Here is a 27149-nt window from a genome sequence, read left to right on the forward strand (position 1 = left end):
TGTGCCCCATTGTCAGAAGTGACTTAGGCACAGAGGATCCTAAGTCTCATTGAAATTCAGTGGAACTTTGCCTCCCAAGCCAAATGGGTGCTTTTGAAAAATCTTACACAGAAGTCTGTGGTAGAGCAAGGAATTCAATCAGGGTCTCCTAAATCCCAGGCTAGAGCAGCGGAACAGAATGCTTAAGACCATAAATACTCAGAAGGCTTCCCAGAAAAGACTTGATAGAAATTTTATTTATAGAGGTAAGGAATGACACTGGCAGACAGTGATTTTGTCATTGACAAGAAAATTCAATTCTATGGAAACGTATGAAGTTTGTTGCTGACCCTTTTTGAATCTCTATTCACTCTAAATTCCATTCAATGTTTTTGAAATTTTAAAATTTTATTAATATTCTAAGACTTGTTTTGTTGAAGGTCCAGAAAGTCATGGATAATTGCATTCACAATTTCCTACAAAGTACTATTAGCATACATTATCTTTGTATATTGACACAAGATCAGAGATGTGCATAGAATGTCAATTTTCACTGTAATGCTTGTAAATTCAGTAGTTTCATCACGGATTCCTTGTATTGCAAAATGTTGTTTTCTGTTTCTCCATTTTTAAGTGCAACTACAGAGGTTTTGTAATTCTCAGCTATCTCAGAATCAAGCAGCTCTTCCCTAGTTACTTCAGTGATTTTCTCTGCAGCTCTTATTCGAAGAAGTGTGTCCAAAGCATTCTTCTGAGAGGGGCTATTTTCCCAGATATACTCCTCCATGTCTGCTTCAGTCTTCTCGTTTTCCCACATTTCAGTTTTCTGAAAGAAAACAGACATCACCTTAAAAATATGTTAGTACTGAATAATGAAGTAATCATCAGGAACATCTGAACTATCACCCCTCTCCCACAAAAAACTGTTTAAGATTTTTGTCTTGGATGAAGTTCACCCCAGTGTAGCGTCTATGCAAAAGACCCTCAACAGAGCTTAAGTGAAATTTAAGAGGTGAACAGGCTTTCTGTTTGACCTCTGCGCAGGGTGAATTTAACTCTGCGATTAAAGTTCAAATGCTATTATAAATATAAGCCTGGAAATCTATTTCAAATCTGTATCATTTGGCATAATTACAGTAATCTGGAGAGAAAAAGAGCTGGCAGAAGCAATAATTAGTTTTTCAGTTATGTAAAGTTACTGATTACAGTTCAAACTCCGAGAGGGAAAAAAAGCCCAAATCCTCCAAAATGTTATTTTAAAATAATGGTCCAAATTCTACTGTTAACACTGGAGTAACTCTGTATTTACACCATTACCACCAACATTAGAATCTGACCCAAAGTTTGTGAAATCAAAGGAAGTTTTCCCTTCATTACGTTGGAAGTTGGTACACCAGCCATTAGATTGTCTGGATCAATAAGGCTTACTTTTGATGGCCCCAATTTGTGTAGTCAGACTAAGTCAAGTCACCAGATTTTTTTTCTCATTCCACACCAAATTGGACTCTACCTCAACACCTTCAGGACACACAGTCATGCAAAGGATCACAATTCAATTCTCTTACGTATTTAGACTAAAGAACTTGGTTAATCATCAGAAAATAACACAGCGCCCATCCATATAACGACCACGTGGTTTTAGATTGTGTTTTGAAAGAAATAGTAGTGACATGCATGTTGTCACTCTAAACTACTGATACACGACATTTAATCTTTTCCTTTTACGATCAAATTCCTTGAGTTGAATGACCATTCATACTGGTGAAAAATGAAATCATATTTCACTGAGGTTTGGCTATTGAGTCACATAGACAGGATGCTTAGGTTCTTCCACCACTGGATTGAAAGATTAGGAGTGGATAAATGGATCCAAAATGTAAAGGAAGGAGGGGCCTGAAGACTTTCCAATGCTGTTGGATTGGTATTGACCTTTAGAGCTACAGCCATGGAAGTTACCTTCAGTACTTTCCTGATTTGTCTCTCCTCCTTTGCACTCAGAGAAGCAGATGAGCTGGAAGATTGAGACCCCCCACCAACCAAAGCCCAGAAGAAGAGACTGTGTGTTGCAGGCATTTCCATGGCTGTAGCCTCTCTCTGTGGAGAGAGATCCTGTCACCTGTCCTGAGAAGGCACAAGGTGAGCGTGCTGAAGGAATCCATATGCTTCTACAATGGGGGCATTTTTTGCTCTTTCATTCTGTGTTATCCACAAAGATAAAAAGAATCAGCCTCGGGTAGAGCCAGAAGACAAACCAAGGATCTTCACCTGAAGGGGAGCCCAGCTAGGTGGGGGAAAAACACTGGTCCAGAACAATTGGGGTAGGACTTGGACAATATTACCCCCGAGATTCAAGCTTTGGCAATGCTAATATCTTTGTAGCAATACCCCATGAGCTCTGATCTAATCAGATACGAAATTAAATGAAATGGGTTGTTGGTGTGTACTTATACAGAAGACAGCTCTCCTCAGTGCTAAGGAACTGATTTATTTATGACTTGAGGAAAGAGCACTGCCTACCAAGTTACCTCCGCTTTCTGCAGCTCAGAAATTGCTCCTCAGAGGACCTTTAACCATGAAATGACAGCTAAATTCGCTTTAGTCACGGCTGTGATCCTGTCTCATTTCAAGTTTCTTGTTTTCTGCACCACTGTCTGTAAACATTTGGGAGTAGGTGTACTCCTGGAAAGTAGACAGTGTGTCCAGAAGGTTTTCTTATACCGTAGCCCCTCATTTTGCTTCACTGGCTGCGCAAGAGATGAGTCAAATGGTGTGCCATGTAAACTGGCATTCTTATGTATGTAATTACTAAAATGTAAACTTAAGTTGTGATGTTCACCTATTTAAAACAATGTAATGGTGTGACCTAAATTAAGTTATTTTCATTTTGCTAAACATTTATCACAACATATAATGAGATCACAACTGAGAAAAGCAAAGTAACCATTTTGAACCTTTCGTTTTTAATGTTATGCTTTTGTTGCATTTAATGCTGAGGAAATCACTTCTGAAGAAAGATATTTCTGTGGAAGTAAGTTAAAACAAGCACTCAACTAAAACCTTTATATCATATGTCCTTAATGAAATCCCTTAACAGGCAACTTTTCAGTAATCCTCCATCTTTGCTAGCCATAATTAAGTTGCATTAGCAACAAACAAATGTAAAACTCAAATCTCAAATCTCAAACTCAAAAGATTTTTTAAGTCTGTTACCTAGTCAATAATTATGTTCTATACAAAACATAATTCTTAATAATGGTTAGTATAATGAAAGCCAAACTTTTTTACATTTCAAACATGGATCCAAGTTATGCCTTTGTGCTTGAGCCTGAATACCCAAATTTACAAATGCTTTAAGTGTTGCACCCAGAATAAGGTCAATGGAAGCTCTCTCTTTTTTAAAATCCACAAGTCCAAATGTCATTAAATCAGAAACACAGATTAACATCATGAAAAGTCTCATGTGACTGACATTTAAAGAACCTGGGCACAATGCAAAGTGGAAATAAAAACCTTATTCAGCCATTAAAGAGGGAAAAATTAGTACTGTAATCTGCACCTGCGGAGCACCAGTAAACAAATGATTACAATGAAGTGTTCTCTGTATGCATCATGAGATTTTTCAGCCAACATTAACACTTACACTTTTAAAAAATAAACTTTATTAATAAAACATTAACACTTATATAGTCTTAAAAGTTAGTGAAGTTATCATCCTGCTTTTCATACCAGTCACTTATCATTGCACACTGGCTCTCCAAAGCAGTTTGTCCAGTTCAGAAAGAATTAAAAAAAAACCCCCAAAAAACAATAACCTCTCACAGGGATAGGGTTTCTCAAAAGTAAAGGAATGAGTGTTGCACCTGGTCAGTCCTGGACCAAACTCTTGTTATTTGCCAGTCATGTCCTAGGTTCAACAAAAGATCATTGAGAGACCTTTGAACACCTTTAAGTTCCAGCAGAGGTAATAAAAACTAATCATGTCATTACATTTATCTCTTCAGAAAAATCCTTCTCTGTGCACATTAACTGATGGGATTTCAAAGATGAATGTTGATAAACAGATTAACACAGCTTCCCATCTCTCTTGAACAGTGCAATGCAAAGGGATTTTAAATTAGACCAATGAAATTGTAAAGTATTACTAGTTTGTAAGCTTTGCAAACAGGTTGGAGTGTCAAAGTACTTCTTAAAATAAAACAGACTTCTTCTAGGGATGGGGTATGGGTGTGATTTCAAAATATGTTCCTCTGCTCTGTTCAAAGAAGCCAGAATTGTTTACTGAAATGTTGGTGGCCATCCTTCAAAATGAAATGTTATCCTAGCATACATAGATCCAGACGTAAATAAAACAGGAAACTGAACAGAAACTAGATTTTTGCAGGCTGATTGTATTAAGTAAACTTAAAGACCCTTTCAACCAGAAGATTTACTGCATGAGTCAAAATAAATGAATCTGGAATTACACTTCCACATGATAACACATTAGGGTAATCAAACCCATATGTGAACTCACTAATAGGAATGCTACAACAAAACATTGATGGCTCAGTTTAAAGGGTTATAAAGTATGCCAATGAGACAGTGATGCAAAACCCAAGTACATCAATATGAAGTCTTAACTCAGAATGGTAGCTGCACATTTCTTCTCCTGCAAAATTAAATATTTGAGTGAAGGATGCAGTGAGAGCTTTAACTTTGAATAAAGTTGTGACTGTTGGAATATTTAAACTGTGTGTGTTTACCATTTTTCTGGAATCACTGCTGTATTAGGTTAAAAACCTTAAATATATGCTTACTCAAGAAGATGGACTGAAATGGGTGCTCTTTCAAACATATATAGTTTCCAAGAAGCATTAGCCAGATCCACCTAAAGGTACATTCACCCGATAGTGCAACTGGCTCTCCAGTAAACACTTCCAATGAAAGCTACAGAACAATTTTCTTTTAAGTTCAGAAAATGTCTGAAATAGATACTACAAATGAGATTTGGGGAATTTTTGCACTCCACTAGAACAGATGATGAGACTATTTTTTAAAATGCCATAATGAGAATAAAGATGTGTTACTGTGCAAATCTTTTATATCAATTGTGAACCTCCCAAAATAGGGGCTTATGACTGAATTACTGACAAAACCTTAATATTAAAAACTGGATACAAGACAGTATTAAAAAGCCTCATTATAAAATGACGCTATAAACATACAAAAATGAGTGATTTTTAATCACTCAAGACATTTAAATCAGATTTTTCTTGGCTTTTCTTCCAGTTTAGCAAGTTGGCTGCTGCACTCATACCCAGGATTAAGGTTGCCAAATCTTCTGATGTCTTTTTAGAAAAGTTAAATAGTTAAAATATTTTAAAAGCCATTGTAAGTGGCACACAGAAAAATTAAAGGCAATCAGAAATACTTACGAACTCAAGTTAGTCAATTTTCCTGTCAACAGCCTGAATAGTTAATCAGAGATTTAATGCTGTTCAACAAAAATGCAAGTATTTTTTAGTAGTTTTTTTTACAAACCTGAAAATGGAAGTTTAACCTGAAGATGCCCTGGACTGAGTAAACCTGTTTCTTTCTACTATGTTGAAATAGAATATATTTTAGCTACTTCATGGACCTGCCTCACAAATTTACAAGTAGAAATAAAGAGCAACGATTTGGAACACACTAACTCAGTTGAGCACCTCGAAAAACTGTCAAAACTATTTACATACCCATCACCGTGCATATACTATATCCTTAAACTGCACTTACAAGTTCTTAGCTAGCAACTTGAAAGATAAGTTTACATGTAAAAACACTTAATAGGCAAAAATATACTTAAAAACATCTGTTTGATAGAATTCACTACGTTAACTGGAAATGCTGCTCTAGGGAACTTACTCTATGTAGCCTTGAAGGTGAGCTTCAAAAGCAAAAGAGATTTATAGCACAGAAATCTTGCTTTAAGTTTTAAAATCAAAGCATACCTGTCAAATGTCACATCTGAAGCACATTTGCCCCAGTGTCACTTTTACCCATGTCTACTGAAATGTTACTACAAGGAATCAGAGATACAAACAATGAGTGAAGTTTCCCTTTCAGCTCCCTCTCCTCCCAGGTGCTAGATCTCACTCAAGAGATTCTGAACAAGAGGCTTCCACCATCACTCACTTCGTGCCTCTCTGAAGAACAGTGGGAACGAATAGGTGGCTAGGATTGTTGTATCCTGGTCCTCAACTGTTTACTTCCTGGGGGTGGGAAAATGTGTTGTCATGGTACGTGAGAGCACCAGAGGAGTTATAAAGAAAATAAACAGGGGAAGCATGGAGATGGGAGACGGGATCATTGCAGGAAGAGGGCAAATTAAAAGAGGAAAAAGAATGAGCCAGGTGGTAGCAGAGACAAGGATGAAGAAAAAGCTAGTATCTTTGTCTCAGAAGAACAACGCAGGTTGTAAAGCAGGAAGGATGATCTTATAACTAGCGACAACTCCTGGGTTCCATGCCCAGCGCTGCTACTGACTTACTAAGCGACACTATTACCTCTATCCCTCAATTTGGCCATCTGTACAATGGAGAGAATATTGATCTTGGGATGGAAGTACCTGCACTTTTTTGCATCTTTAGGTTGTGTAAAGGTCATCTGAAAGGTTTAAGTCCAAATAAAGGTTTTCAGAAAGCAAAGATCTTATGGAGACTAGAGAATGGGTGAGATAACATTACAAAAAACTGAAAGCTAACATGAGAGGAAAAGGAATATTTTAAGGAGGCTTTAAAATTTTGGTTTTTTTTGCTCAATACCTATACCTGATAAACACTTGGGAGAAAGGATGTCTTTGAAGATCAACATCCCCAGTCTTTCATCTAACGTGAGACCCTGCACCATATATTTGAGATCCTTTCCCTCCACACAATTCTCCAGCAAATCCAGAAAAGATAAGATTTGACATTGAAGATATTTCTAAGGGAATGGTAAAGCAGCAAATGGAGCATGCATATACAATTTATATTTTAATTTAAAATATTTTAGACCATCTTTAATTTAGTTTCTATTTTTGCTTGAAGTTCACTTTTAGACGAGACATGTCGACACAGTATTCCACTGGAACACATGGAAACAATGCATGGTTTGGCATGTACAGGGATTCACCCCAAAAGAAGCTGTGTGTTCACTAGTAAGAGGTGTGTCCTTGAGTTCATTAATATTTCACCTTGTGTTAAGACAAGGCAGTGTGCAATTTTCAAACAAATTAACATGTCAGCTAGTTTAACTCGACCTGCTAATTTGTATGAAAACTACAAACTACCTTGTCTTCACTAGGATTTTACCACAAGTTAGTGAACGCAAGATAAGAACATACCTTTTCTTCTAGTACAGTCTTTGAAACAAGTGCTTGAACCCTAGCCTGCATAGTTTCACAGCACAGACCCACAAAGACACCCATTCAAGTGATTTGTTGTATGTAGGCTTGCTTAGGTTATTTCAAATCTCCCCCCCTCCGCCCCCGGGCAACTACTAAATAGAACTCCATTGTGTGATACTGGCAGACCAGATACCAGCTCATGCCAAGGCCCAAGGCCTCTCCGAACACTGACAAATGCAGAGTTGGAAACCGGTCTGGCTTATCTGTGGGTTAGTATAGTTAAAACATATGTTAGTGTTATAAGAATGTGCTTAGTGTTTAGACTTTATGGAACGCTTGTAGGATGTGCATGTATTAATCTTATTCTAATATATGTATCCAATGGTATAAAGTTATATTGAGTGTTTGCACTGTCAACCTCTGTAATTGTGTAACTCACCAAAGAGGAAAAGAAGCTTTAATTAGGGTAAAGTGCTCATCCTGCACACAGGATGGCTCACTGAGGCAAATAAGGCATTGTGTAGCATCAAAGCACAGAGACTTTAGTGATGGCATTCCTAACTCCATCAAGGAAAAGGGAAACCTGCACATGAACTCATCCCATTGCCTTGGAATCTGGGGTGGAAAGAATAAAAAAATCCCTGACAAGGAGACTTTGTCTCCGGACTCTGAGACGTAAAGTTTACTAAACATAAGCAAGAGACCCCTATGTTGCTTGGCATGGGTCAGCCCTAAAGGACATACATTACTTTTATAAATCTAAGACTAACTCATTTGTGTGTATGTTTTCTGTTTTAACATTGTAAATAACTAATTTTCTTCTCTTAGTTAAAAAAAATCTTTAGTTAGTTTATTTCAGGATTGGCTACAGGTATTGTCTTTGGTTTGAGATCCGAGTACAACTGACCTGGGGTAAGTGATTGGTCCTTTGGGACTCTGAATAACTTGAGTATTGTGATTTTTGGTGTAAAGTGACCACCTATCACGTACACTGGCTGGCAATACAGACTGGAATATCTCAGGGGACTGTCTATGACTCTATGGTAAGACTGTTACAGTGCTTTACGAGTTCATGCTTGTTACTAGGTTGGGGAAATCTAATTATAGAACATACAAACAATTTGGTTTCAGAGTAGCAGCCGTGTTAGTCTGTATTCGCAAAAAGAAAAGGAGTACTTGGGGCACCTTAGAGACTAACAAATTTATTTGAGCATAAGCTTTTGTGAGCTACAGCTCACTTCATTGGATGCATTCGTTTTTTTTTCCACCGAATGCATCAGATCAAATGAGCTGTAGCTCACGAAAGCTTATGCTCAAATAAATTTGTTAGCCTCTAAGGTGCCACAAGTACTCCTTTTCTTTTTACAAACAGTTTGGGGTTTTACCTTGCTTTTTGACAGTCTGCCCTGAGGCTGGCAGTCCCGATCATGAGTCACTCCAGAACCATGCCATACTGTTTCCCATTTCAACATAGCAAGTTTGGAACTTTCCATTCATTGGAATCACTATTCTCACTTTCATCAGTAACACCAGGAATAAAAGTGTAATATTTGAAAAGCACTTAATGAAAGCCTCTAAAGAGCAGCTCTGAACTAAAGGGGAAATGCATCAGAATCTGCACGTGTGATTAAGTTTAGTTACTCTTATCTAACTTATTCTCTCACTCATCCAAATAAAGGAAAAGGCTAATTTTAATATTGTTCAGTGGACAGAATGGGATATCTATCCCATCGGCCGGGAACGGCAAACCACAGCCACTGGGAGCGGTGGGCAGGCGGGTGGCCATGCCTGCGGACGGTCAATGTAAACAAACTGTCTCACGGCCTGCCAGCGGATTACCCTGACAGGCCGCAGGTTGCCCACCACTGATTTAGACTGAGATCACCAAATTCTCTTCACTTTTGATTTTAAGTATTTGAATCCAGGTTTCCAGGATGAATGGATTACTAATTTCATATCCTTGTATACTACTTAGCCCCTTCCTATATATACTTACAGAACTACCGTTTAAAATTCATTTTAATGACAGGAATACTCTTTGAAAATTAAATTGTTAATTAACAGGTGGACAATAAAAAAAACAAGTATAATGCATCATAATTAAGGCTATATTTACGTCACAGAGGTCATGGAATCTGACTTCCAGAGACCTCCATGAAATTCTGTGCTTCAGCCCAGGGGCTGCGGGACTCTGGAGCTGGCAGCCAGCGGTGCCCTAGCAGGGTTCCAGCAACAGGCAACAGCAGCAACAGGGGGCCCCCTACATGGTTCCAGAGACAGGTGACAGATTCCTGAGGAGGCCTTCCTCAGGGTGTGGGTGACGGGCGACAGCCTCGTGCCAGGAGTGGGGGTGGGGCAGGACGCCTCAGGCGAGTGGCTGGGGGTGTCCCGTTTTCTCTTTGGGAAATATGGTCACTTTGCAGCTCCCAGCTACAGTTGGGGGAGGGAGAACCCCACAGCTCCCAGCCACCCCGGTGGTGGGGAAAACCATGGAGCTGCTGCAGCAAAAAGTCAGACAGGTCAAAACTTTCGTGAATTTTTGTTTATTACTTGTGACCTGTCCATGACTTTTACTAAAAATAACCATGACAAAAATCTTAGCTTTAATCATAAGCCATTCAGCAGTTAAAATTAAATATTTTAGTTGTAATGTATACAATGCACCAGTAAATGTACTGTAGCATATTTTATAAAAGTAATACCTTAGAAAGTATAAATTACTATATACCAATGTGTTTGAGTAGTACAGGGAGGAAGCCTTTATTGGATTGATTATAAAGCACTGATTACATGAGCAATTTTCTACTGTATTCTTACCAAGTCCCAAGAACGTAAGGAGTAGGTGCACAATACACATTGTTCAGGAAAAAAACAAAACATTGCACACATGCAGGTTTAACTCCTAAACCTTTCAACTGCTGCTGCAATCAAGGTATTGCAAGGAAAAGCTCCAGCAACTGGTATTCACTTGGTCTCCAATAATTTCCACTTAAAAGTTTAATTAGGGATTGAACTACACACAGTTTTAGACCAATTCAACTAGATTGCTTTAAGAACCAATTTAAATAAATCAATCCAATCTCCTAACATGGACATATATAAATTCTCTCACACACACACACACACACACACACACACACACACAGAGTCTGTCTCTCTCTCATACACACACACTGCGCAGCTTAGAGGGAACACAGGAAGTTTTTCATATGTCAAAACTGTAAGGGTAGTTAAGCACTTAAATTACTTAGGGAAATGGTGGAATCTCAGTCACTGGTGGTTTTTAAGAAAAGGTTAGCCAAACACCTGTCAGGGATGGTCCAGATAAAACTTAGTCCTACCTCAGTTCAGGAGACTGGACAGTCCTATATTTCTATGCTTCCAACCTTTTTTGTTGCCTTTTACTGATTTTTTTTAATTTCTGCTACATAGAAGAGGCAGGGAGGAGCTCAGAAATGAGCACAATATTTTAAAGAGACAAGGTGTGTGAGGTAATATCTTTTACTGGACCAACTTCTGTTGGTGAGAGAGACACTTTTTATTGGGGGCACTAAATTACGTGGGTGAAACTAGACAATCACTATGCTCTAGATTAGAATGAACTCACATAGGAAAAGGATAAAAGATAAACATCACATCACCAGTGGCTGAACAATTTTCACAAAGCAAATCACTTCATATCTGATCTATCAGTCCTCATCCTCAAAGGAAACCTGGACAACACTTTCAAAAGGTGAGCCTGGAAGCTTAAATTCATAACTGTGTTACACTAAAAATCATGGTCTTAATAAAGACACTGGATTTATCCCTTATTACAATAATCTGTAACCCACTACCCCCACCCCTTTTGTCCTGTGACTACAGGGGTGTTAATAGGCCACTTCACCTTGAATGATTCCTTAGAGTATGTGACAGGTTTCAGAGTAGCAGCCGTGTTAGTCTGTATTCGCAAAAAGAAAAGGAGGACTTGTGGCTCCTTAGAGACTAACAAATTTATTTGAGCATAAGCTTTCGTGAGCATAAACTGTAGCTCACAAAAGCTTATGCTCAAATAAATGTGTTAGTCTTTAAGGTGCCACAAGTACTCCTTTTCTTTTTTTAGAGTATGTGCTAACTGCTTATGCCAAACTATTTATTCAATCTTTAGCTGTGACATTTAGGACCTTTTCCAGACCTGACAAAGTCCTCTGTACAACTCAAAAGCTTGTCTTTCTCATCAACAGCAGTCAGCCCAATAAAATATTCTCTCACCCACCTCGTCTCTCTACTATCCTAGGACCAACAGGGCTACACCACCACTGCATACTAAATAAGTCAACTAATTTTTTCCAGTTAACTGTTCCTCCTCTTTTCCGGATCATTAATATTAAGCAGAGAGCCATACAACATTACTTATTAACCTTGTTCCATCTTGAAAATTGATTTTTTATTTCTACTTTGTTTCCTGTTTCCAATCCACAACATAACTTTAAATCTCAATGATTATTCCTACGTAAATGAGAAAGATCGGTTTATGCCTCCTTTAACCACTTGATGGCAGTAAACTACCATTCTTTTGACGCACTAATAAAAAAATTTTCTTAGTGCTATTATACTTGCATTCATCCAAAATTAATGTAAGGACCACTACATGCCTATTATAATTACTGCTTTGTGCACCGCTATCAACAGTAAGACAGAGAGACACTTCATTAAAGTTCTCTCAATGCTGCCCTTTTTGTTTGGCAACGTAGACCATGACCACCACAGGCCCTTTTCTGGGAACAATCTGCAAAGCCAAGACATAAAACGCAAGGAACGGAGTCTAGACCATCCAGACTGGGAACAGACCAAGACTTTAGTAAACTTTCTCCCCACCAACCCGAACATTACAGCATCAAACAGGGAGCACAGGAGAACAAAGCATAAGGTCATTCAGGCATTGGTTAAAAAATTGCAGTTCGTATGAACAGCAAACTGGCTGTTCAGACAGCTACTACATGGTGTGTAAAAACTAAATGTACAAATGTTAACTCAATTACTGATTAAGATGAAAAAGCTGCAAACTATAAAATGTTAAGCATTACCATATATTTTCAAAATACTGTAATCTATGTTTTAAAGTTTGTAGGTTGGAAATTGTCACCAAAATGTGTCTTCACTTTTGGTGACAAAACATGAAAGCCTGTCTTCCTCAAACTCCTGTGCACAGGCTTATATGGCAGAAAGTTTGCTATGGAAAGCTAAAGCATAGCGCATCTATCTTTAAATCTCACCACAATGTATGACCATCAGCATAACAATGATATCAAAGCTAACCAATTAAAATGACCTCAGATTTTCCAAGGTCATTGATGCAATGAAGAAGTTCACTGTTTGGGAGTACAGTATTCTGGTTTTTGTTTGTTCTGTGAGCAGCACTGCAGAGCCAGTCAAGGCTGTTTGGGGATCTTACTTGTGCATTTTCAAACTTCATCATGTTGTTTTATTTTTTAAATGCACACTTAGCTTTCCGTTTCCTGGCTAACATCTAGGCCTCTGAGAAAAGCATAGTATTAATCTGAAGAGGGATTGTATAGAAAAAAAAACAAAACAAAAAACTCACTGTGAGACTCCAATGTTGTCTCAATGTCTCCATATCAAATTGGATAAAAAAAATGGTCAGGAATGCAAACAACCTGGAATCTAAAAGTTAATATGGGCATCTGCCTTCTTATGCATCTTCACTAGCACTAAAGACAAATTAAGTTCTGCATTGGAGCTACACAACCCCATTAGCCATCTTACAATTTGCACAGGTGTGACCAGGGACGTAATATATCTTGTACACAATTACTGGTGAAGCTGTATGAGGAAAAAAAACCCCAACTTGGTTTCAAGATTGCAGGGCTGACAGTTTGACTTGTGAATTGAGAAAGTTTGACACAGTTGCTGTCAAACTCCTCTATGTTGTATGCAGTGTAGTTGTAACTGTATTGGTCCCAAGTCCAGTGAAGCAAAGAAGAGTTCTATGGGCTTGAAAAGCTTGCATCTCTCACCATCACAAATTGGTCAAATAAAAGATTACTTTTACCTACCTTGTCTTTCAAAAATCCTCTATGACAGACAGTCACTTTACTGGGTATAACCATATTAAGTAAGGCTACAAATATCAATTAACTGCACCTTAATTTAAAAAAAAAATACAACTGCACAGTCACATGATCTAGTGAAGTTTGCTCTTCCCTTCCTTGTGTGGCAATTTCCCTCCCATCCCCCAGTTCTGCCCCCAACACCATGCTGCCTTACAAATTAATCACATTTATTATCAGCCCACTGATGCGCTGCCAATATTTTAAACAGGTTCCCACAGAAAATGTTTCACTTAACCTGTGATTAGAGGATGGATGAAAGATTAGAGGATTTATTATTTTGTTTTCCCATTTAAACAAATGGAATTAAAAGAAACGTAACCCAGGATGGAAGAAAGCAACACAGTTGGCAAATGAACATAAATGAAATATGATGGAAATGCTTACACTTTAATAAAGAGAAATCTATCAAATACAGGAGAGTAAGAAGTGTTCAACTTCAGTCATCTGAAAAGAGACAGGGATGACATTTTTCCATAGGATACAATTTTCAAAAGTACCTACAGGATTTAGGAGTTTAAATCCCATAGACTTTCAATGAGACAGGGTCCTTAGTACATAATTCTCTTTTGAAAATTGTGCTTTTGAAAAATGTACCCAAAGATTTTAGGGAATCCAGGCATATCTTTCTCCAGGGGTTTCACCCAGCCCCCAACCAATATCTAATATTTGGGGGCAATAAGGTACATTCCAAGAGAACCAGAGCCCCCTCCGATTAAGAAGTCTTCTTATGCCAAGGATGGGTTAGCATTACACTGTGTGGGAATGAATGCCAGACACAGGGAAATCATCCTAGTTCTTCCTTCAAAATGGTTGTGGAAACAAACTTCACACTTTGCCACATTTGCCCCATACTTACAGATTCTCCCAGAGAAACATACTTGGGTAAACTTGGGGCCCAATCCTGGGAAAAAGTGCTGAGTGTTCTCAACGTCCATAGGAGTTTGAAGGATCAAACTGTTTCTGGGATCAGCAGGGGGGAAGTCACTTTCAACTATGCTGACATAGTGGCTTCAAGTAAAACCATAAAACGTGTGAGAAGTGTTTCTAAACCTTCTTTGGGTGACCTCACCTGCTCACATGGCTCCAACTATCCACCTTTACACCAGTGACTCACAAATCATCTTCTCCAACTCCTGACTTGTCTCCATGTGTCTAATGCCTTAGCTCAGCCCATCTCTCCAGCCCCTCTTTCTAGATATATCTCATTGACAAAAACCTAACAGGGCAGAATGTGAATTCCTGATCTTTCCTCTCAAGGTCTCATCTTCACCTCATTCTCAGTCACTGTTGAAACCACAACAATCATCTTGTCATTCATTCAGGCTCATAATCTAGGTGGTAGTCAGACTTCTTCCTCTTCCTTGCTCCACACATCCAGTCACAGTTTCTTCCTCCATAGCATTTCCAAAATCTTACCTTTGCACACTCTCCAGTGTTAGACTACCTATTGCTTTATTTCTCATCTGGAGTAGTGCAACCTTTTCCTTTCTGGTCCCCCTCATTCACATTGCCTATCTACTGTCCATTCAAAAAAGTAGCTACTAAGATCATTGTCCTTCCACATTATTTTGACCACAACACCACCACACACTGAATTTCTTCACTGGTTTCACTGCAACAAGTGGAGTCTTCTTTTGCTTGCTCTTCAAGCACTTCCCAATTCTGACCCTTCCTGACTGTTCATCTCAATATATCAACCCAACTCCACTCCACTAATGCTAGTCTCATCTGAGTATTTATCAGCTGCTCCCACAATTTTCTCCATGTCTTCAATGCTGCCTGTTGTACACAGAACACACTCACTGAATTAATCCATACAAACATTCCTACCTCCAATGATTGACTGGTTCGGTGTCAATCAGGGATAGCTGATATTTGTTTATAATTAGATAAAAATTAACCCAGTAAACACAGACACACAAAGAAACTTCATATTAAGCAATACCTTATCTATGCAACTGTTACTTTATTGGTTACTCCTGCCCTCTCCTTTCCTTCCATTTTACTTTGTCACTGACTTGTTGCACATATAGATTGTGAACCGATCAGGGCAGCCACTGTCACTGGCTATTTTTACAGTATCCATCACAATGGAGACTCAATTCTGATTGGACCCTTCAAGTGCTACTGCAATATCTATATCTATAAAATCAGAGTCCCACTACTAGAGGACCTGGTCCTTGGATTGAAGCCTCAGTCAGAAAGGAAGAAATTTGCCTCAAGACCAAATTTGGACCTGGAAGGCAATCTTTGGGAAAAAAAGTAAATGAGTTTTCTGCAAAGAGTGATCCACAGGGGATTTAAAAAAAAAAAAAAAAAAAACAAAACCAACCAACCCAGAATTAACTGTGTGTGTGTTACTTAGGAACAAAGTTATATTAGAACTTTACTACTGCAGCATCACTTTATACAGCTCAATAGCATGCAATTACCAAGCACTGGATAATCCACATAGAAATTGGAACATCCCACCTCTCAGAAAAGGTTTAATTAGTAATATGAGGCCTATGGTATATCCTAACATGTAATTATTTTGACAGGTTACCTCCTAATACTAGTACATATGCTGTGATACATCAAACAATTAAAGCCAAGTGACACTTAAAAGATAACTACGCTTCCTGACCTACATACAGGCCTTAGTTTTCATATTCTGTTTGTTCCGATACTTGTTAATTTGCAAGATTCAGTAGTTCACAACAATTCTTCCAGTCATTAATACAAATTAGAGAGGATCTACAACAGTGGTGAGCAAACTACGACCCACGAGCGGTTTTAAGCCAGCCTGCAAGCTCCCACTGGGAAGTGAGGTCTGGGGCTTCTTCAGTTCTGGCCGGGGTGCAGGGTCAGAGGCCACACCATGTGGCTCTTGGAAGCCACAGCATGGCACCGCACCAGCTCCTACGCGCTCTAAGAGCTGAAGTGGTGGTGCCCACCTGGCCACATAGGAGCCAGAGAAGGGACATGCCACTGCTTCCGGTAGTCACTTGAGGTAAGTGCCGCTCGGAACCTGCACTCCTGAGCCTCTCCCCACACCCCAACCCCTTGCCCCAGCCCTGATCACCCTCCCGCTCTCCATATCTCTCGATCCCAGCTTGGAGCACCCTCCTGCATCCCAAACTCCTCATCCCCAGCCCCCCCCCCAGAGCCCGCACCCCCAGTCGGAACCTGCACCCTTCCAACACTCCTGCCCAAATTTTGTGAGCATTCATGGCCTGCCACACAGTTTCTATTCCCCAATGTGGCCCTCAGGTCAAAAAGTTTGCCCACCCTCATCTACAGTAACTAAAACAGCAAGTACTGGGTCTTTAGGACTCACATTAAAACCTGCAACAAAAGCAGTAACTACTGGCCTCATTTTCTTATTGCATTCTACCAAGCACACGCATGCAAGCATGCATGTGGCACCACGTCGTTGGCAATATGACCAAATCTGGAGATTACTTTTGTCTAATGTTACTGTCTATAGGGAGGACTAATCCCCCGTCAATATTTAAAGTTCACACAGATTAAAATAGATTACAGCCTGTTTGCATATGGTTAACAAAATGCATCAAAACTACCTTTCAGCAGGTCTATTAAAAGGGATTACCACTGATCATGGAAAAAAAATCAAATATGTCACAGCAGACCATCAATTTTTCATGGAAATCAAAGACAATTACAACTGATTGACAAGTTCATCAAATATTAACATGGAAGTTGAAAGGTAATAAAAGGGCAAGAGACTTGTGCGTATTCAATACACAGCAAGCACTCACATGTCAATATCATATGGCACTGACTTCTATCACTAAGAAATGCTAGAGCAAAGGACAGATGTGTTGTTTGCCTGGAATTAATAAAAAAAGGAACTGTGTTTAGCCTCTGTTGTCACTGTTCTGCTACTGGAAACTTTGATCTGTCATCCAAGTTCGAGATTTGTGTTACTGTTAAAAAGAAGATACCTATGTTGGTAACATACCACTGAAAAGTAAAAGCTTATCTATAAAACTTATTCTTTAATATATAAATTCATAAGTCAAATTTAATAGCATGTTGTCTATAATTACAACATATGCATCCTTCAAGCTAGTCTCTGATCAAATGAAATTCCTCACTGAATGAGTTATTACGTATTTGAGTAACTAAAATGACTGAAGGCAGAAATATTAGACTTCTTAAATGTTGATTATGGGGACTTAAATGCTACTCGAAAAGATCACAACCACTGACAGGAAAGTTAACTAAAAAACAGTATTATGAAGGAAAGCTAAAGGTCTTCTCATACAAAGGCAAGACTAAAAATACAATCCAATTTAACTCCACTCTGACTAAATACTGCTAGGTTCAAAAAGGAGTATATAAAGGATGGATAACAAATGCAGTGACACCAAGGCACAACTAAGATGATTGAGAGAGTGGGAAGGAAGTACCTAACTTATTTTCATCCTAATATAATTAGTCAGATGGTTAATGTTAACCGAATGTACTATTTTTTTTAAAAATCAGTATTTTGAGAACTACCGGTCTGCTACATTTTACATACTTTGAAAAAATACTATAATTGTACACATACCTGCTCACATTCAGTGTGAAAACATGCATGTTGCACAACTGCCAAATGCAGTGGCAGCGGCAGCCAAATAATGTCATTTGTCAGTTACTTCCTTGAAACAAATAGAAGCTATCCAAAACGTAAGTATGGGATTTCAACATTCCTTTTTATTGCAAGTATGTTACGTTGCTTTTACCATTCTGTATAATATAATATATTCTTTTAAAAATGCATTTTAATATTTGTAATCAATAGGAATGACTAGAAGTCATGGGAGAAGTAGATATACTGAATATTAACAGGCCAGTTGAGGGATAAATTTTGATAGAGAAAAGAGTATGGATTGAAAAGTTGTCTTATGTCCACTTGATAGCCTATATGAAACAGTTTTTCATTCTCATTCCTAATGTACAAGTGTTCTTGATAATACACCACAACTGATTCTCCTGTTGACAGCTTCAGCAATTGGGAGGTGGGAGGGGCCAACCCCCCCCCAAAAAAAAGAAGAAGAAAGAAAAAGACCGAACTGCAATAAATGCAAAATTATTCTCCCTCTATCCACCATGGGAGAATATGTCACTCACCACAAGGTCACTACTTTTGTGAAACTCACTAAGCACATACCTGTTCTTAATTAAATTGTACACATTAAAAGAATGTGTTTTGAATATAAAATATTTTCCAAAAGGAAAAAGCATATTTGAAGACAAGTGTAAGATTCAAATAATCTGGGATACTTTTAAAATAACTTTATTCATTGCTTAGAAACAAATTTGATTTTATCACTTGAGCATTTAATTAACTTTTTTTTTTTTTTAAAACCCAAGTCTGTGCAAAAAAAAAAAAAATTGTTTCCTGCTTCTCTATATTTTGCTTTGGGTTAAGATAATCAGGTATTATAAAACCACATATAAAAAAAACACAAATGTTTTACACTGATTTCGTATCTAATTTTCAATTGTGTACATTTAATAGCCAGTTGAAATCTTTTAAAAAGCTGCTTCATTTCCGTTCAGCTTTTTAATACTGCATCGGGATAAATGTAATCAAAATTATTCTTAATTCCTGTCAGAAGAAAGGAATTTATTTCTAAGACCTCCTGTAAGGGGATATTTATTGTGGGCATATGAATTCAAGTAAACAATAAAATAGTGGCATCCTGGAAAGGTATTAGAAGTGCTTTCTGTGGTTCAGAGTGGACAGAATAGGGTTGTTATGCTTTTTGTAAATCTTCCAAGGATGCTGAAGCTGCAGACTGATTCCACGCACCACACAAAAGTCAGGATTTTTAACTAAATGTGGTCCTAGGTAAAGTGTTATCTTTTCTGAATTAAAAGAACTGTTTATTTTGCTAGATACATTCAATTGCTTACCCACGATTCATGGTATAAAACTGTGAGGAGGTATATTCCATAGTCATAGTTCTGTCTCCTTAACGGACACCTGAAATTTAAAAAGCAAACAAAAATAAATTTAAAAAACTATTTTGAAATAGTCGCTATTCTGTGTTTGGAAATTAAGAATAAGTAGCTAAGTTTTGTTTGTTTGTTTAATCTGTGCCCCCAGACTCTAGGAAGGTTTTGTATCACTTCAGTTCCTAGTTAATTGTTCATTGTACATTTCTGAATAAAATTTGATTTATACAGATTTTTAGGCTTCTAGTGTGATGTCAAGGAAATATTTCCCTCAGTGACTGATCTGCATCTGACCACTGGGAGAAAATTATGACAATAAACTAGAACCGATGGGGCACATATTCAGCAACCATTCAAGTCTCTGCACTCTTGGCCAGAGCCAGTCTTCAAGGAAATTCTGCTTTCACCGAGCACAGGTAAGTGTAGACAGCATGAGACTCTGGTACTGAGAAAAGTATATTGTTCAGTTAGCAAATGAAGAAAAACTAATAAAACTTTAAATAAAACATTAGCTTCTAATGTAAGAAAACTTAGGTCAACCTAATACCAAAGTTAGAGAAAGACGCCCTAAGTGTAAGTAGCCAGAAAGGGAAGGATACTGCACAGACTATAGTGTGCACTTCTTTTGCCTCATGGCCAAGTGCTTTAGGTATGCATCAGGCAAAAAACAGGTTGTGGATCTCAGAACCCAAGTAATGTATCTTGAAACCAGAGATGCTGATCTGGAGGTCCAGAGGGAGACTGAATTACTTCCAGAAATAACATAAGGATAATAGGACAAGCTGTCACAATCCTTTAATTGATGAATCACAGGTTTCAGAGTAGCAGCCGTGTTAGTCTGTATTCGCAAAAAGAAAAGGAGTACTTGTGGCACCTTAGAGACTAACAAATTTATTAGAGCATAAGCTTTCGTGAGCTACAGCTCACTTCATCGGATGCATTTGGTGGAAAAAACAGAGGAGAGATTTATATACACACACACAGAGAACATGAAACAATGGGTTTATCATACACACTGTAAGGAGAGTGATCACTTAAGATAAGCCATCACCAACAGCAGGGGGGGGAAGGAGGAAAACCTTTCATGGTGACAAGCAGGTAGGCTAATTCCAGCAGTTAACAAGAATATCAGAGGAACAGTGGGGGGTGGGGTGGGAGGGAGAAATACCATGGGGAAATAGTTTTACTTTGTGTAATGACTCATCCATTCCCAGTCTCTATTCAAGAGAATAGAGACTGTTATGTAATTGTTAACAATTAACTTAGGCTTGAATAGAGACTGGGAATGGATGAGTCATTACACAAAGTAAAACTATTTCCCCATGGTATTTCTCCCTCCCACCCCACCCCCCACTGTTCCTCTGATATTCTTGTTAACTGCTGGAATTAGCCTACCTGCTTGTCACCATGAAAGGTTTTCCTCCTTCCCCCCCCTGCTGTTGGTGATGGCTTATCTTAAGTGATCACTCTCCTTACAGTGTGTATGATAAACCCATTGTTTCATGTTCTCTGTGTGTGTGTATATACATCTCTCCTCTGTTTTTTCCACCAAATGCATCCGATGAAGTGAGCTGTAGCTCACGAAAGCTTATGCTCTAATAAATTTGTTAGTCTCTAAGGTGCCACAAGTACTCCTTTTCATTCTGTCTTAAGTGATCTCCTGGGCTCAGGCAGGGCCAGTACAGCACCTCTACTGCTCCAAGCTCTCAGGTAGTCCCACAGTCCAGCAAAATAGGCAGAGCAGCAGCCAGTGACTCTTTCCCACCCCCTCCATAAGGCAGGTGGTGTCGTCAGCAGGGGACATAGTACCCCTCCTACTCTATTTTCCCAGTGTTGGACCCAACTTTACCTAGAAGTTACCACCAACCTCTATAAAAGTTTGAATGAAAAGGGAAATACAAGTGGTATCCATACAAATCTTAATTCCCAAGCCTAAAAATGTAAACGTACTAATAAGTTTATACCACCAGCCTCTGGATCAGGAAAGATATTGCATGTGCAATGTTGAGAGAGATCCTAGAGAAAACTAAAATTTAATAAAACCTAGTAAATGCTTGAATCAAGTACCCACTTACAGAAAGTGTACCAGTATCATATCAGGACAAAGTTTAGAGAAGCTATTTCTCAATGTCTTAAAAGGACTGCTTTTTTGGAAAAGCTCATTCTACAGCACACAAGAGGAGTAGCTATGCCAGATTTAGTCCTAAGTAAAACACAGGAGCTGAGTCAGTAAGTAATTATAGTTGACCCACTAAATAACAGTGGGAGTAGATTTAAAATAAAACAGAAGGCCACCTCAAAAGACCTTAAATTAAAAAAGTGAGGAAGTTAAAATCCTTTCACTAAGCAAGGGAATTACTTAAGCATTCCCTATAAAAATCACAGAAGGTATGTATAGGTGGCATGACCCTTTAACTCCCCTAAAAAAAAGCAGGAAAGAAAAAAAAACCCAAATCACACTACGATTAAATGGCAAAGGATGAGAATATTTGAGCCAAACCAGGTATCCTTCAAAAATTGTAATCCAGCTAAAGTGAAGCCAATAAAAAGGAACCAGCTATGGCAGGAAAAAATGTAAGATGGGCAAGAGGGAATTTTGGAAGAAAATAACTAAAGGAAAAAAAAAAAGAGGCAAGAAGTTTTGCAAGTATTAGAAACAGGATACCTACAAGAGAATCATGGGGATACCAGGGAGCAAGGGGGCTAACTGATAACAAAGAGATTGCAGAGAAACTAAAATTTCTTCATTACAAAGGATATTGTGGTCAACCTGTTCTTTTTCGGTAAGAAAGAGAAGGCTTTGTCAGAGACTAAAGTGTGGAGTACGTCTTCACAATTAATACAGGTGATGGCAACTGGATCTGGGCACCAGCTAGCCCTGCCTGAGTGTAAGGATCCCCACAGCAAAAGTAACTTGCGTTACTGTGTTTTCTGTTTCTGCACTCACCCATGTGTGTCTAGGGGCACATCCCACGATTCTGTGTGCTGAGACAACCTAGGATTTTTTCCCTGTCAACTGCAAAAGAACTTGTCTGTTCTTTGGGGGAATTGTGGGACAGACACAGAGAACTATCAGCATGCGATTGACTGCCTGTATCCTCATTTCAGAACGGATAGGTGACGACCTGTGCTAAACTGGAGCATGGGCTATAACCTTTACCCACAACCGATTAAGTTAGCCTGGGCTTAAAGTACCTGCAAATCAGGTCAGATGTTTTTAAACCAGGGCAGGATTTCTTTTGTGAGGATGGTTGTAGAACACAATCTGTTCTTTTTGTGCATTTGGACACGTCTGCTAATTGTTGCTGCTTTTAATTTCCACTAACCTTGTAGAGCAGACAGAATTAAGATTGAGGGTGTTGGTTTCTATGCCTTCTGCATTAACAAAAAAACAGTTCATCAAGTTAAAGCAGCAAGACCTGTGCAAATTCATTAAAAGCCATGAGGTTACACAGGTGTAATTGACTCATCTGTCCTGCAGAAACTTCTTATTGGTGATGCTCAACATAGGGACAGCTCCTTTTGACTTACAGAACCAGATACGTGGACAACCAAGGCATGAAAGACGTCAAGATCACAGCATGTTAGCAACGGTCACAAAGGTGAAGTATACACTCTACTGTTTAAACTAGCTTAAATTGGATTTAAACACTTGCCAACCATTGTCCCTACTCTGCAACACTGAATCTAATTTCTCACTATTTAAAGAGTGACTATTTCTTCAAAGAACATAAACCATGTTTACATTATTATTTTCATAATAGTTGCAGAAGCCTTCAATTTCTCTATTTGTGCCCAGGGCTTGCTTTTAGTTTAGTGTAATTAAAAAACATCCAGCCTCCAAATGGGAGCTGGGCCAAACCGCTCTGTCACCAAATGCAGCCTGCCTCTACCACCACCTGAGCAGCTTTGAGAACATATAAAATCTTGCTTCACAGGATTTTTAACTGGGAATTTTTGAGGTAACAGTTGACTCTTAGTTATTTCTTAAAAATAAGATTGAGCACAAAGAGAACTGCACTGAAGGAAAAACTAAGCATCAGGAAAGCAACCTAAAATTTTTAAAAATAACATTAAACAAATGTAAGTCTTGTGATATACCAACGTAACAGATTTCTCTCCTACCTCTAGAGCATAATCAGCACAAAGTATTTTTTCCAGTACCTTCCTGCACTTGAGAGGTTCTTTACAGCCCCCTGGTGGAAGATGTTTTCATAAAAACAAATAACCTTAATAGAAATGCTTCAATCAACTAATAAATTACAACCACTAAAACTTAAAGGACATAATAGTTACACAAAATAACCTAGAAAGCATGAGCCAAAGAATGTACTAACAACAGTACTGAGCATAAAATCGGAAATAAAATTAAGAATCAGTGTTGTCACCACATATGCATATTTGGATGACAACCCTAAAAACGTTTGGACAAAGTCTGGGATATATACATAAACCTGTAACTGAAGGAGTGTATCTAACTAGTGTTCCAAACGAAATACACAAAATGCAGGTGTCCATGATTAATTCTAAATTCATCAAAATTTGCTTCATATTTCTGAACACAGCTAAATTGTACTTTTACTTTCAACTAACTCGAGTGACAAAGAACAGCTTTGAAATTCAGTTTAATTACAGCAGAAAGGCTCAAGAAATATTAAAAGCTTTTTTATTCCTCAAGCAAAAGTAAATACTTGTGCTATGTACTTTGCTGAGGCCATGAAATTTGTCTGAAGCTCTTCTGAACACCACAAGCCATTTGGAAAGGATATTTAATGAATTTTGAACTTGAAACTGCCAGATTATTGGAAAAATAAATACTTCTGCAGGTGAAATGAGATGCATCATTATTTACAATTCTGATGCAAAACTTCCCAAAGGCTAGTATCTAAAATTCATAACTGATAACCGTGATTAGAGAGCTTAGTGTCAGCATCAAAGCTAGTAAGGTGTTGACACATTGAAAAGCTATGTATGTTATAACTGAATACTGAACAAGTTGCATCATTCTGAATCGGCGAAAAAGACAGTTACTTATCTGTACTGTAACTGCTCTTTAAGATGTGGGTGCAGACATGTATCCCATTCAGGTGTGCACCAAAGTCAGAACACACTGCGCAGCAGTACCCGTACAGGTAGTGCTCATAACCACTGGCCTTTTAGGCCCTCCCCAAGCTATTTAAGGGCAACACAACCCTGACCTCTCAATTCTCCTTTATACCAAACATCAATAATTGAGACTTTAATGGAGAGGGGATGTAGGGTTGGTTGTGAAAAAAAAAATCTGCATCCACATCTTGAAGAATAATGTGACAGGACAGGTAAAGAACCATCTTTTCCTCGAGTGATCTGCAGACATGCATTCCACCCAGGTGACTCAAAAGCAGTATCAGGAGGAGATGGGGCTTGGGGTCTACTTTAAACAGCAACTGCAAGAACGCCTTTCCAAAATTCAATTCTGATTTGGACATGATCGTGATAGCATAACGTTTGGTAGAAGTAGGTATGGAAGACCAAGTAGCAATCTTGCAAACATGAATAAAGAAACATCACTGAGAAATGCAATTTTGGCCAAGCTGGTGTGATGAGACTCAATCTGATATGATCCATCTTCATCTCAGGAATGACTGGGATTGGGGGAAAGCATATATCAGGACTGATCCACTATTTAGATTAAATGAATTGCTCAGGGAACATGGACTGAGACCTGCTCAGGACCCACACTGCTTGTTGTCCTTCATTGCAAACAGATGCAAAGATGGACCTTAGCACACTGTTTTTCAGAGACCACTCATGATTCTAGGAGAAATTCCTGCCAAGATAATCGGCCAAGTAACTCCGGACCCCTGGTAAATAAGCAACTGCAGGAGTGATGTTATCTTCAGTGCAGAGCTGCCAAAGCTTTGTCAAGAAGTGATGAAGTTGACTGGAGCGAACTCCCCTTTGCTTCTTCACATAATAGGTTGTGGTGGGTACATGAACTGCTCCAGTGTTGAGCGGCACTCAAAATACCTTGCAGGCATTGTAAATGACTCAAAGAGATGCTTCCTGCTCTATCTTCAAACCTTGTACCTCCAATTCCCCCAGATGTGTCCCCCCACCTATTATGGAAACACTGGTAATTATGGTCCTGCCTGGGACGGAGGGGGCGAGTGAAGGCAACACCCTGGCATACACTGCTCTGAACTAATCACCAGTGGAAGGAATCCAGACCTTCTGGAGGCACTTGAACTTGACAGTCCAATGCTTGACAATTTGGGTGATAGATCAACTTCAGCCATGCTTGAAAATGACCAAGGTGCAATCTTGCATGCTGGTCCAAATAAGGGTTTGGCCACATGACCTAATAGCTTCAGAAACATTCAGATTGGAACGGAAGGGTGAGAGCAGAGACACAGACAGGTGACTAAATTGCCTGGAATCACTCATTTGGCAAAAATGCCCTTGAGTTTGTAGAATCAAAGAGGGCCCCAATGAGCTTGATTTTCTGAGGTGGTATTAATCTTGTTCAAGATCAGACCCAGACTATCGAGAAAGGCATAATGTGAACCGGACATGTGAGCGGACTTGTTCTCTTGACTTGCCCCTCACTATGCAATTGTTCAAGTATGGGAAGACATGAATTCCTCTTTTTCAGAAGTATGTTGTCACTACCACCATGCACTGGTAAAAATGAATGAAAGTGAGGACAGGGCAAAGGGTAGCACTGTGTAGTGATCATGTTGATCTGCCACAACAAATCTCAAACCTCTGGTGGCTTGTGGAAAAAAATCACCAGGTGGAAGTAAGTGTCCTGAAGATCCAGGCCAGCAAGCCATTTGTGATTTAACTCAGAAGAATAGCTGCTTAGAGTGACCATATGGAGTCTCCCATATTTGATGTATTTGTCGAGAGTGGAGATTGAGAATAGGTCTCATCCCTCCTTTGAATTTGGGGACCAGGAAATACCAGGAATAGAATTCCTTTCCCCAGTGCTGCAGAGGGACCTCTTCTATAGCTCCCGAAGCATGCAGAGTGTGGACCTGCTGAAAGAGCAGTGGCTTGTGAGATGGGTTCTGAAGCAGGAAAGGGTAGGGAAGAGAGATGTACAGAGATTGAATGGTGTTTAGGACCTATTTGTCAGTTACTGTATCCCAAGCATGGATAAAGCAAGACAACCTGTCCCCAACCTGAGCAGAGAGAGACATGGAAGTCACAACAGGAATGCTGCCCTGGATCTGAAAGTCAAAATGGCTGCTTGCTCACTGAAGGTTGACCAGCTAGCTAGCTAAAATTAGACCCAGAGAGCCTATTTCTCCTCCACAATCCATGTCCTCTACTAGATAAGTCCTGCCGCATAACAGGGAAGAACCACTGCCAGAAAAATAGCTGTGAGTGATATTGATGCTGTTACTGCTGACCTCTATAATGCTGCCTCCTTGTGGCTGGAGTATTGTCAAGGACTCACAGGCCCTGTGTTCTCTCAGCTCCATACGGTCCCTCAGAGTAACCCTCTTCAGTGTGGCAGCTTTCCATGAAGGTTGCACACTCTCTCTAGGGCTAGGCCCTCTGGCGCCCTGCCACCTCCTGGAACTGTATCTCTGAGCCATCTGCACACCTGTCTCTCACGAGTCAGCTCCCTGAGGGAGCCCATGGCCACACCCAGAAGCCGCAATGGAACCCTGATCTCTAGACTGCAGTGACTCTCAGCCAGCTTAAAAAACAGAAAGGTTTATTGAATGTCTGAACCCAGCACAGGAAGTTCTCAAGGCCCTCGGATCTAC

General features: G+C 39.1%; 1 protein-coding gene and 1 long non-coding RNA gene across 3 annotated transcripts in view; one reads left to right on the forward strand and one right to left on the reverse strand.

Moving 5' to 3' along the window:
- Nucleotides 1–215: 215 nt before the first annotated feature.
- MRPS35 (mitochondrial ribosomal protein S35) overlaps nucleotides 216–27149 on the reverse strand; it is a 60787-nt gene continuing 33853 nt past the window's right edge. For both annotated transcript variants that reach the window (XM_038386609.2, XM_043515006.1), the window contains exons 7-8: nucleotides 19348–19417; nucleotides 216–805 (exon numbers count right to left, since the gene is read on the reverse strand). In XM_038386609.2, coding sequence (XP_038242537.1) covers nucleotides 530–805; nucleotides 19348–19417 — 346 coding nt within the window. In that variant the 3' untranslated portion in view covers nucleotides 216–529. The remainder of the gene's footprint in view (nucleotides 806–19347; nucleotides 19418–27149) is intronic.
- LOC122460327 lies at nucleotides 2375–25166 on the forward strand. The gene is made up of 3 exons (XR_006281571.1): nucleotides 2375–2804; nucleotides 16288–16299; nucleotides 25156–25166. It is a non-coding gene; the product is annotated as an uncharacterized LOC122460327 (long non-coding RNA).

The sequence above is a fragment of the Dermochelys coriacea genome, chromosome 1 (assembly GCF_009764565.3).
Source record: "Dermochelys coriacea isolate rDerCor1 chromosome 1, rDerCor1.pri.v4, whole genome shotgun sequence".
Lineage (NCBI taxonomy): Eukaryota > Metazoa > Chordata > Testudines > Dermochelyidae > Dermochelys > Dermochelys coriacea.